Genomic DNA, 12,224 nt, shown 5'->3' on the forward strand with positions numbered 1-12,224 from the left:
TTCCTTCCCTTCTCCTCCTCTCTCCTTCCTCTCCTCCTCCTCTCTTCCTCCTCCTCCTCTTCCTTTTCCTCCTTCCTCCTTCCCCTCCCTCTCCTCCTTCCTCCCCCTTTCCTCCTCCTCTCTCTCCCCTCTTCCTCCTCCTCCTTCCTCCTTCCTCCTCCTCCTTCCTTCCTCCTCCTTCTCCTCTTCCTCCCTCCCCTCTTCCTTCCTTCCTCCTCCTCCTCCTCCTCTCTTCCTCCTTCTTTTCCCTTCCCTCCTTCCTCCTCCTCTTCCTCCTCCTTCCTCCTCCTCCTCCTCTTCCTTCCTCCTCCTCCTCCTTCCTCCTCCTTCCTCTTCCTCCTTCCTCCTCCTCGTTCTCCTCCTTCCTCCTCTTCCTTCCTCCTCGTTCTCCTTCTTCCTCCTCCTTCCTCTTCTCCTCCTTCCTCCTCTTCTCCTCCTTCTCCTCCTTCCTCCTCCTTCTTCCTCTTCCTCTTCTTCTTCCTCCTCCTCTTTCCTTCCTCCTCCTCCTCCTCCTCCTCCTTCCTCCTCCTTCTTCCTCCTTTCTTCACCTTCCTCCTCCTCTTCTTCCTCCTTCTTCTCCTTCTTCCTCCTTCTCCTCCTTCCTTCTCCTTCCTCCTCTTCCTCTTCTTCTTCCTCCTCCTCTTTCCTCCCTCCTCCTCCTTCCTCCTCCTTCCTTCTTCCTCCTCTTTCCTTCCTCCTTCCTCCTCCTTCCTTCTTCCTCCTCTTTCCTTCCTCCTTCTCCTTCCTCCTCCTTCCTCCTCCTCCTTCCTCCTCCTCTTTCCTCCCTCCTCCTCCTCCTCCTCCTCCCCGCCCCACAGCGGACGCAGCCGTTCAGATCGAGGGGAACCCGCACTGCTGCTTCTTCAACTTCAGCCCCAAGGTGATGTTCACCAAGGTGGTGAAGGCGCAGCTCTGGGTGTACCTGCGGCCGGTGCAGCACACCTCCACCGTGTACCTGCAGATCCTGCGCCTCAAGCCCGTCACGGACGAGGGCAGCCGCCACATCCGCATCCGCTCGCTCAAAATCCAGCTCAACTCCCGGGCGGGTCACTGGCAGAGCATCGACTTCAAGCACGTCCTGCAGAATTGGTTCAAGCAGCCGCAGAATAATTGGGGGATCGAGATTAACGCCTTCGATGCCAACGGGAATGATCTGGCGGTCACCTCGCTGGGGCCCGGAGCGGAGGGGCTGGTGGGTGCAGCGGCCGCGGGGGGCGGGGGTGGGGGGTGGGTGGTGGTGACAGGTCTGGGGGCAGTGACAGGTCTGGGGGCAGTGACAGGTCTGGGGGCTGGTGGTGGGTCTGGGGGCAGTGACAGTTCAGTGGGGCTGGTGGGTGCAGCGGCCGCGGGGGGCGGGGGTGGGGGGTGGGTGGTGGTGACAGGTCTGGGGGCAGTGACAGGTCTGGGGGCTGGTGACAGTTCAGTGGGGCTGGTGGGTGCAGCGGCCGCGGGGGGCGGGGGGCGGGGGGTGGGTGGTGGTGACAGGTCTGGGGGCAGTGACAGGTCTGGGGGCAGTGACAGGTCTGGGGGCAGTGACAGGTCTGTGGGCTGGTGGTGGGTCTGGGGGCAGTGACAGTTCAGTGGGGCTGGTGGGTGCAGCGGCCGCGGGGGGCGGGTGGCGGGGGGTGGGTGGTGGGTCTGGGGGCAGTGACAGGTCTGGGGGCAGTGACAGGTCTGGGGGCAGTGACAGGTCTGTGGGGCAGTGACAGGTCTGGGGGCTGGTGACAGGTCTGGGGGGCAGTGACAGTTCAGTGGGGCTGGTGGGTGGGTCTGGGGGCAGTGACAGGTCTGGGGGCAGTGACAGGTCTGGGGGCAGTGACAGGTCTGTGGGGCAGTGACAGTTCAGTGGGGCTGGTGGGTGACAGGTCTGGGGGCTGGTGGTGGGTCTGGGGGCTGGTGACAGTTCAGTGGGGCAGTGACAGTTCAGTGGGGCTGGTGGGTGCAGCGGCCGCGGGGGGCGGGTGGTGGGGCTGGTGGGTCTGGGGGCTGGTGGGTCTGGGGGCTGGTGGTGACAGGTCTGGGGGCTGGTGACAGGTCTGGGGGCAGTGACAGTTCAGTGGGGCTGGTGGGTGCAGCAGCCACGGGGGGTGGGTGGTGGGGCTGGTGGGTGGGTCTGGGGGCTGGTGACAGTTCTGGGGGCTGGTGGTGACAGATCTATGGGGCAGTGACAGGTCTGGGGGGCACTGGCAGCTCCGTGGGGCTGGTGACAGCTCTGGGAGGCAGTGACAATTCTGTGGGGCTGGTGACAGTTTGGGGACAGTTGTGACAGGTCTAGAGGACAGTGACAGCTCGGTGGGGCGAGTGGCAGCGCTCTGGGGCTGGGGACAGCCTGGGGGATTATGGGTGTGGGGGACAGGGACAGCTCGGTGGGGCTGGGGACACCAGGACGGGGTTGGGGACACCAGGACGGGGCTGGGGACACCTCCAGGAGATGCCACCACCCCCTGGCACCTCCTCCCCGCACAGCCGGGCCGGGCTGGGCGGGGCTGGTGTCACTGCTGTCCTCACCATTGTCCCCCCCCGTGTCCCCTCTCTGTTATCCCTGTGGCCTCATGTCCCTGCCGTGTGTCCCCGCTGTCCCCTGTCGTGTCCCCGCTGTCCCTCTGTCCCCCCATCCCCTCTATCCCCGTGTCCCCACTGTCCCCTCTGTCCCTCTTGTCCCTCTGTCCCCCTGTCCCCGTGTCTCTCTGTCTCCCTGTCCCCTGCTGTGTCTCCCTGTCCCCTCTGTCCCTCCTGTCCGTCTGTCCCTGTCCCCCCTGTCCCCTCTGTCTCCCTGTCCCCCCTGTCCCCTGTGTCCACTCTGTCCCTGTCTCCCCTGTCCCCTGCCATGTCCCCTCTGTCCCTGTGTCCCTGTGTCTCTGTCCCCATGTCCCTGTCCCTCTGTCCCCTCTGTCCCCGTGTCCCTGCCGTGTCCCTCTGTCCCCCTGTCCCCTCTGTCCCCGTGTCCCTGCTGTGTCCCCATGTCCCTGCCATGTCCCCTCTGTCCCTGTGTCCCTGTGTCTCTGTCCCCATGTCCCTGTCCCTCTGTCCCCTCTGTCCCTGTGTCCCTGCCGTGTCCCCCTGTCCCCTCTGTCCCCGTGTCCCTGCTGTGTCCCTCTGTCCCCCTGTCCCCTCTGTCCCCGTGTCCCTGCTGTGTCCCCATGTCCCTGCCATGTCCCCATGTCCCCTCTGTCCCCATGTCCCCTGCCGTGTCCCTCTGTCCCCCTGTCCCCTCTGTCCCCATGTCCCCTGCCGTGTCCCCATGTCCCCATGTCCCTGCCGTGTCCCCCTGTCCCCTCTGTCTCTGTGTCCCTGCCGTGTCCCCGTGTCCCTGCCGTGTCCCCATGTCCCTGCCGTGTCCCCATGTCCCTGTCCCCTCTGTCCCCATGTCCCTGCCGTGTCCCCATGTCCCCCTGTCCCCTCTGTCCACATGTCCCTGCCGTGTCCCCATGTCCCTGCCGTGTCCCCATGTCCCTGTCCCCTCTGTCCCCGTGTCCCTGCCGTGTCCCCGTGTCCCTGTCCCCTCTGTCCCCATGTCCCTGCCGTGTCCCCGTGTCCCTGCCGTGTCCCCATGTCCCTGCCGTGTCCCCATGTCCCTGCTGTGTCCCCATGTCCCCTCTGTCCCCATGTCCCCGTGTCCCTGCCGTGTCCCCATGTCCCTGCCGTGTCCCCATGTCCCTGCTGTGTCCCCATGTCCCCTCTGTCCCCATGTCCCCGTGTCCCTGCCGTGTCCCCATGTCCCTGCCGTGTCCCCATGTCCCTGCTGTGTCCCCATGTCCCCTCTGTCCCCATGTCCCCATGTCCCTGCCGTGTCCCCATGTCCCCATGTCCCTGCCGTGTCCCCGTGTCCCTGCCGTGTCCCCTTTGTCCCCGTGTCCCTGCCGTGTCCCCATGTCCCCATGTCCCCTCTGTCCCCATGTCCCTGCTGTGTCCCCACATCCCTGCTGTGTCCCCATGTCCCCATGTCCCTGCCGTGTCCCCAGCACCCCTTCATGGAGCTGCGCGTCCTGGAGAACAACAAGCGCTCTCGCCGTAACCTGGGCCTGGACTGCGACGAGCACTCCACGGAGTCGCGCTGCTGCCGCTACCCGCTCACCGTGGACTTCGAGGCCTTCGGCTGGGACTGGATCATCGCCCCCAAACGCTACAAAGCCAATTACTGCTCGGGCCAGTGCGAGTACATGTTCATGCAGAAATACCCTCACACGCACCTGGTGCAACAGGCCAACCCCCGCGGCTCGGCCGGGCCCTGCTGCACCCCGACAAAGATGTCCCCCATCAACATGCTCTACTTCAACGACAAGCAGCAGATCATCTACGGCAAGATCCCCGGCATGGTGGTGGATCGCTGCGGTTGTTCTTAGAGATGGATTGTCTCTGTCACCGACCCCCCCGTCCGTCCGTCCCCCCAGCCCTGCAGCGTCCCCAAAATAATCACACATAGAGTGAGGATCCTCTCCACGCCGCGCCCCTCGCTGACTCGGACTCGGAAATTTTTTTTTGCTTTTTATTGTATTTTTTGCGTCTTTTTTTGCTAATTTTTTTGCTAATTTTTTGCTATTTTTTTCCTATTTTTTTGCTATTTTTTTCCTATTTTTTGCTAATTTTTTGCTATTTTTTTCCTAATTTTTTCCTATTTTTTGCTAATTTTTTTTCTCTTTTTTGGATAATTTTTTCCTATTTTTTGCTATTTTTTTGCTAATTTTTTGCTATTTTTTTCCTAATTTTTTGCTAATTTTTTGCTAATTTTTTGCTATTTTTTTGCTATTTTTTTCCTATTTTTTGCTATCTTTTTCCTATTTTTTTCCTAATTTTTTGGCTAATTTTTTGCGCTTATTTTGCTATTTTTTTTGCTAATTTTTTGCTATTCTTTTGCAATTTTTTTCCTATTTTTTGCTATTCTTTTCCTATTTTTTGCTAATTTTTTGCTCTTTTTTTTGCTATTTTTTTTGCTAATTTTTTTCTATTTTTTCCTAATTTTTTTCCTATTTTTTCCTATTTTTTCCTACTTTTTGCTATTTTTTTTCCTATTTTTTTCCTATTTTTTTCCTATTTTTTCCTATTTTTTTCCTATTTTTTTCCTTTTTTTTCCTATTTTTTCCTAACATTTTGCTATATTTTTTTTGCTTTTTTTTCCCACTTTTTTTTTTTTTTTTTTTTTTGGTGTTTTCTTTCCTAATTTTCGTTTTTTTATCCCGATTTTTTTTTCCTCAATTTTTTTCCCACGATTTTTCTGTTTTTGTTGTCGGCTCGGGGCGGGGCGGGAAGCCAGAAGTGACAAAGGCCAAGCGTTGAAATCGGTTTGGACGGTGGATGGAGAAGAGGAGGAGGAGGAGGAGGAGGAGGAGGAGGAAGATCCCCGGGGGAGCAGCGATCCCACAGCGCATTGTGCAATAAAAGCGACCGGACCGAGAAGGGAAAAAAAGGGGAGGGGGGCGGGAGGGACCCCCAGGCCGCGATGGCCACACGGGGCCACCTCGGGGCCACCTCGGGGCCACCTCGGGGCCACCTCGGGGCCACCTCCGGGACACCTCGGGGCCACCTCGGGGACACCTCGGGGCCACCTCGGGGCCACCTCGGGGACACCTCCGGGACACCTCGGGGACACCTCGGGGACACCTCGGGGACACCTCGGGGACACCTCCGGGACACCTCGGGGACGCGGATCCCGCCGGGCAGAGGAGGATGAGGATGATTCGGAGGAGGATGAGGAAGAGCGAGCAGCGCTGGTGACCCCCGAGGGGGGGGTGACCCCATCCCCGCGGCCGCTGCGGGACCCCCGCGGGCACCGGGAGGAAACCGCCTCCCTTCTTTAATTTATTTATTTATTAATCACCCTCCCCGGGCTCCCCTCGCAGCCCGGAGACCCCCGGGGACCCCCCCAAGCTCCGCCCGGGCCTCGGATCCAGCCCTGGCACCGGCCCCGGGGCCCCCGGGGGGCGAGGGCGGCCCGGGGGTCACCCGGAGGCGACACCAGAATTGTTGGGAGGCTCCGGCTGGGGCTGAAATTCCGCTTACGCCGCAGAATTCGCCTCCCGCTGCCCTCGGAGAGGTTTTTTATTTTTTTTTTTCCTCTTTTCTTTTCTTTTCTTTTTTATTTTTTTTCTCTTTTTTTCCGTTGTTTGTGTTTGTTTCACGTGAGAACGAAACCCCCGCGACCCCCGAGGCTCCTGCGGGTCCCGAGCGGGGCGGGCGGGGCTCGGGCCCGGTACCGGGGCGGCCGGGGGGGGCTCCGAGAGGGGGAGAAGCCCCCGAAACCCCCGCGACCCCCGGAGACCCCGCGGTCCCCGGAGACCCCGGAGCCCCCGCGACCCCCGAAACCCCCGCGGTCCCCGGAGCCCCCAAAGCCCCCGGAGCCTCCAAAGCTCCCGCGGTCCCCGGAGACCCCGAAACCCCCGGAGCTCCCGCGACCCCCGGAGCCCCCAAAACCTCCGCGACCTCCGAAGCCGCCGCGACCCCCGGAGACCCCGAAACCCCCGCGTTCCCCAAAACCCCCGGAGCTCCCGCGACCCCCGGAGCCCCCAAAGCCCCCGCGACCCCCGGAGCCCCCGCGTTCCCCAAAACCCCCGGAGCTCCCGCGACCCCCGGAGCCCCCAAAGCCCCCGCGACCCCCGGAGCCCCCAAAGCTCCCGTGACCCCCGGAGCCCCCAAAGCCCCCGCGGTCCCCGCGACCCCCGGAGCCCCCAAAGCTCCCGTGACCCCCGGAGCCCCCAAAGCCCCCAAAGCCCCCGCGGCCCCCGGAGCCCCCGCGGTCCCCGCGACCCCCGGAGCCCCCGGCCCCAGCACTTATCCCCCGGGGGGCTGCGGGCGGGGCGCGGCCCCCGCAGCACTTAAGGGGGACTCAAGGGCCACTCGGGACGTTTAGCACTTGTCGCGACAGCTCCGCGACAGCTCCGCGACAGCTCCCGCGGAGCCCCCAAGCGCTTAACGGGGATGAGGCAGCCCCGGGAGGAGGGCGCGGAGCCCCCCCCGGGCCCCCTCCCCTTCCCCATTCAGCACTTAACGGGGGACCCCCGGTGCCAGGCTCGTGTCACCCGGTGCCACCGCCGGTGTCACTGCCCGGTGTCACTGTCCGGTGTCACCACCCGGTGTCACTGCCCGGTGTCACCTACCCGGTGTCACCCGTTAGCCGGTGTCACCCGTTAGCCGGTGTTACTCTCCGGTGTCACCACCCGGTGTCACTGCCCGGTGTCACAGCCCGGTGTCACTGCCCGGTGTCACCACCCGGTGTTAGCCGGTGTCACTGTCCGGTGTCACCCGTTAGCCGGTGTCACCCGTTAGCCGGTGTCACTCTCCGGTGTCACTGCCCGGTGTCACTGCCCGGTGTCAGCCAGTGTCACTCTCCGGTGTCACCACCGGTGTCACCCACCCGGTGTCACCCGTTAGCCGGTGTCACTGCCCGGTGTCACTCGTTAGCCGGTGTCACTGCCCGGTGTCACCACCCGGTGTCAGCCGGTGTCACCACCCGGTGTCACTGCCCTGTGTCACCACCCGGTGTCAGCCGGTGTCACCACCCGGTGTCACCGCCCGGTGTCACTGCCCGGTGTCACTGCCCGGTGTCACCACCCGGTGTCACCACCGGTGTCACTGCCCGGTGTCATAGCCCGGTGTCTCCCGGTGTCACCCAGCCGGTGTCATAGCCCGGTGTCACCCACCGGTGTCACTGCCCGGTGTCACCACCCGGTGTCACCCAGCCGGTGTCACCGCCCGGTGTCACCCAGCCGGTGTCACCACCGGTGTCACTGCCCGGTGTCACTGCCCGGTGTCTCCCGGTGTCACCGCCCGGTGTCACTGCCCGGTGTCACTGCCCGGTGTCTCCCGGTGTCACTGCCCGGTGTCATCGCCCGGTGTCACTGCCCGGTGTCACCACCCGGTGTCACCACCGGTGTCATAGCCCGGTGTCTCCCGGTGTCACCCAGCCGGTGTCACCACCGGTGTCACTGCCCGGTGTCACTGCCCGGTGTCACCACCCGGTGTCAGCCGGTGTCACCACCCGGTGTCACCACCGGTGTCACTGCCCGGTGTCTCCCGGTGTCACCCAGCCGGTGTCACCGCCCTGCTGGCACCGGGGCCCCGAGCGAGGGGACGGCGACAGCCGGGGGGGGTTGGGGGGTCCAGGGAAGGGAGAGGCCACCCAAAGGGGTCCCGTGGCCACCGGGGGTCCCCGAGCCGGGGGACGCAAATCGGGGCTCGGGGACCCCCCGGCGCTGCCGGTGCCTTGGGGGGCTCCGAGGCTGGGGAGGGCAGGGGACGCCCCCGGTGGCAGCGCTGTCCCCACCCGGAGGGGTCCGGAAGGGACTGGGGAGGGACTGGGGGGGTCGCGGAGCCCCAAAAGCCGCGGCCCCTCACCCCAAAAAGCCCCGCGGGCCCCCGGGGCCGGCACAGGCGGAAGGGGACAGGGCGGGGGGGGCTCGGAACCGGGACCAGTTCAGGACTGGGCACCGGGACCAGTCAGAGCCGAGAACTGGGACCAGTTCAGGACTGGACACTGGGGTCCACCAGCTCCGAGCACTGGGACCAGTCCAATCTGGGCACTGGGACCAGTTATCTCCAGGCACTGGGACCAGTTCAGGACTGGGCACCGGGACCAGTCAGAGCCGGGAACTGGGACCAGTTACCTCCGGTCACTGGGACCAGTTCAGGACTGGACACTGGGGTTCACCAGCTCCGAGCACTGGGACCAGTCCAATCTGGGCACTGGGACCAGTTCAGGACTGGACACTGGGACCAGTTCAGGACTGGACACTGGGACCAGTTACCTCCGGTCACTGCCCCAGTTCCCCCAGTTTGCAGCACCAGTCCCAGTGCCCAGGACTGACCGGTCCCGGTCCCAGTCCCAGTCCCGGTCCCGGTCCCGGTCCCAGTCTCAGTCCCAGTCCCGGTCCGGTCCCAGTCCCGGTCCCGGTCCCGGTCCCGGTCCCGGTCCCAGACTGGTCCCAGTCCCCGGTGCTGACTGGTCCCGCAGGAAGGGGGGGTTGGTGGTGGTGGGGGGGGAATGGCGGCCCCCTCCCCCACCCCGAGTATATTATTAATTCTAATTATTCTAATTATTATTCTAATTATTTTCCCGCTCTCGGTCTGTGAGTGACGTCATAGGTTCCTTTTCCGTCCGTTGTTTTTGTCCCTCGTTCTGTCGCTCCGGGGGGACCCGGGGGGGTCCCGGGGGGGGTCCCGGGGGAGGGGGGGGAGGGGCCGAACTCAGCACTTGAACAGCAAAAAATATTAAAAAAAAAAAAAAGAAATAATAAAAAAAAATTAAAAAACAAAACAAAACAAAAAATTCACGATGTTAAAAAAATAAATAAAAATGCGAGAGTTGCGAGGTTTCAGCTCCACCCCCGGGGGGTGGCGATGTCACCTTTGTCACCTCTGTCACCTCCCGGGGAAGGATTTGGGACGGGGGAAGGGGGGGGGAGGGGTTGGGGGGTGCTGGGACAGCCCCGGGGGACGGGGGGGGACGGGGACAGGGACACGGGGACAGGGACACGGGGACAAAGCCACTGCCATACGTGGCCTCGTGGTGCAGCTCCCCAGGTGTGGGGGACAGGGTTGGGGACACCCGGGATGGGGTTGGGGACACCCGGGATGGGATTGGGGACACCCGGGACAGGGTTGGGGACACCCGGGATGGGGTTGGGGACACCCGGGACGGGGTTGGGGACACCCGGGACAGGGCTGGGGACACTCGGGATGGAGTTGGGGACACCCGGGATAGGTTTGGGGACACCCGGGACAGGGTTGGGGACACCCGGGATGGGGTTGGAGACACCCGGGACGGGGTTGGGGACACCCGGGATGGGGCTGGGGACACCCGGGACAGGGTTGGGGACACCCGGGATGGGGTTGGGGACACCCGGGATGAGGCTGGGGACACCCAGGACGGGGTTGGGGACACCCGGGATGGGATTGGGGACACCCAGGACAGGGTTGGGGACACCCGGGACGGGGTTGGGGACACCCGGGATGGGGTTGGGGTCACCCGGGATGGGGTTGGGGACACCCGGGACGCGGTTGGGGACACCCGGGACAGGTTTGGGGACACCCGGGATGGGATTGGGGACATTCAGGTCCTGGCCCAAGTCCCCGGCTGCAAAAGGAGATTTTAAAAGGGAATTTTAGGGGGGAATTTTTAATGGGATTTTTAAAGGGGGGAATTTATGGGGGGGATTTAAGAGGGGAGGGAATTTATGGGGGGATTTTAAGGGGGGGATTTTAAGGGGGGAGGGAATTTATGGGGGGGTTTTAAGGGGGGATTTTAAGGGGGGATTTAAGAGGGGAGGGAATTTATGGGGGGATTTTAAGGGGGGATTTTACGAGCGGCCCCAGGAGCCGCGCCCGGAGCCGTTTATGGAGCCTCATTAGGGGCTGCAGCTATGCCGGGAATGTCCCCGGCTAATTAGGGCCGGGGGACACGGGGGGGTCACCAGGGAGGGGACACGGGGGGGTCACCAGGGAGGGGACACGGGGGGGTCACCAGGGAGGGGACACGGGGGACAGCGACCCTCCAGTGTCCAAGCGAGGACCGGACACGAGGATGTGGCTCCAGCTGGGTCTGTGGGTCCTGTCGGGTTGGTGGCCCTGTGGTCACTGCGGCCGTGTCCCCCTGTCCATCCCTGTCCCCCTGTCCATCCCCGGCCGTGTCCCCCTGTCCATCCCCGGCCGTGTCCCCCTGTCCATCCCTGTCCCCCTGTCCATCCCCGGCCGTGTCCCCCTGTCCATCCCTGTCCCCCTGTCCATCCCTGTCCCCCTGTCCATCCCCGGCCGTGTCCACCTGTCCATCCCTGGCCGTGTCCCCCTGTCCATCCCCGGCCGTGTCCCCCTGTCCATCCCTGTCCCCCTGTCCATCCCCGGCCGTGTCCCCCTGTCCATCCGTGTCCCCCTGTCCATCCCTGTCCCTGTCCCCCTGTCCATCCCTGTCCCCCTGTCCATCCCCGGCCGTGTCCCCCTGTCCATCCCTGTCCCCCTGTACATCCCCGGCCGTGTCCCCCTGTCCATCCGTGTCCCCCTGTCCATCCCTGTCCCCCTGTCCATCCCCGGCCTGGGCTCCCCCAGGGCCCGGAGTGACCCCGGGGAACATCCCCGGACCGGGGGCACCGGGGGGGTTTTGTCTTTTGTTTCTCCGCCCCGAGGATTGAACGAGCGCTCGCTTTTGTTCCGCTCCCCCGGTCCCGTTCCCTCTCCCGGTCCCGTTCCCTCCCCCGGTCCCGTTCCCTGTCCCTCTCCCGGTCCCGTTCCCCGCTCCCGGTCCCGTTCCCTCTCCCGGTCCCGTTCCCGGTCCCGTTCCCTCTCCTGGTCCCGTTCCCCTCTCCCGGTCCCGTTCCCTCTCCCGGTCCAGTTCCCTCCCCCGGTCCCGTTCTCGGTCCCGTTCCCTCTCCCAGTCCCGGTCCCCGCTCCCGGCTCCGTTCCCCCATTCCCGGCCCCATTCCCGGCCCCGCTCCCCCTGACCTAATTCGGAGCCCGGGGGACGGGACAGGGACACACAAATGAGGCCCGGGGACATCCGGCGGCCACCCACGGCGACAGCCCCGGGCGCTAATGAGCGCAATTAACGCAATTAACGCAACTAGCGCACGCAATTAGCGCAACTGGCGCACGCAACTAACGCAACTAACGCAACGAGCGCAACTAGCGCACGCAATTAGCGTAGCGAGTGCACGTAATTAGCGCAAGGAGCGCACGCAATTAGCGCAAGGAACGCAGTGGGCGTAGCCAACACAATTAACGCCATGTAAATAATTAACGCCATGTAAATAATTAACGCAATGAAAATAATGAAGGCGATGGAAATGAAGGCAATGAAAGTGAGGAAGGTCCCGGAAGTAATGAACGCAAGGAATGCAATTCCTGGAAAACCTCGGGAATTCCTGGAAAACCCCGAGAATTCCCAGAAAACCCCGGGAATTCCTGGAAAACCCCGGGAATTCCTGGAAAACCCCGGGAATTCCTGGAAAACCTCGGGAATTCCTGGAAAACCTTGGGAATTCCCATAAAACCCCAAGAATTCCCGGAAAACCTCGGGAATTCCTGGAAAACCCCAAGAATTCCCGGAAAACCTTGGGAATTCCTGGGTGAGCTCAAGGAAAGGCGGAAAACTTTTGAGAAATTTGGGATTTAGCGCCAAGAATTCCCGGAAATCCTCAAGGAAAAGCTTGGGAATAGCCCAGGGAAGGACGGAATTCCAAAGGTTTTTTTTTTCCCCCCCCCAGTTCCGGCCCCGCATCCAAAGGCCCCGGGAAAAAACGGAA

General features: G+C 62.9%; 1 protein-coding gene across 1 annotated transcript in view; it reads left to right on the forward strand.

Annotated features, from left to right (window-relative positions):
- The window catches only part of GDF11 (growth differentiation factor 11), a 16,541-nt gene extending 10,903 nt beyond the window's left edge, over positions 1-5,638 (forward strand). Inside the window, exons 3-4 of the mRNA XM_086870407.1 lie at positions 819-1,192; positions 3,963-5,638. Coding sequence (XP_086726533.1) covers positions 819-1,192; positions 3,963-4,343 — 755 coding nt within the window. The 3' untranslated portion in view covers positions 4,344-5,638. The remainder of the gene's footprint in view (positions 1-818; positions 1,193-3,962) is intronic.
- The last annotated feature ends 6,586 nt before the right edge of the window (positions 5,639-12,224 follow it).

This window comes from Cyanistes caeruleus, chromosome 32 (assembly GCF_971803275.1).
Source record: "Cyanistes caeruleus chromosome 32, bCyaCae1.hap1.1, whole genome shotgun sequence".
Taxonomy (NCBI): Eukaryota; Metazoa; Chordata; class Aves; order Passeriformes; family Paridae; genus Cyanistes; species Cyanistes caeruleus.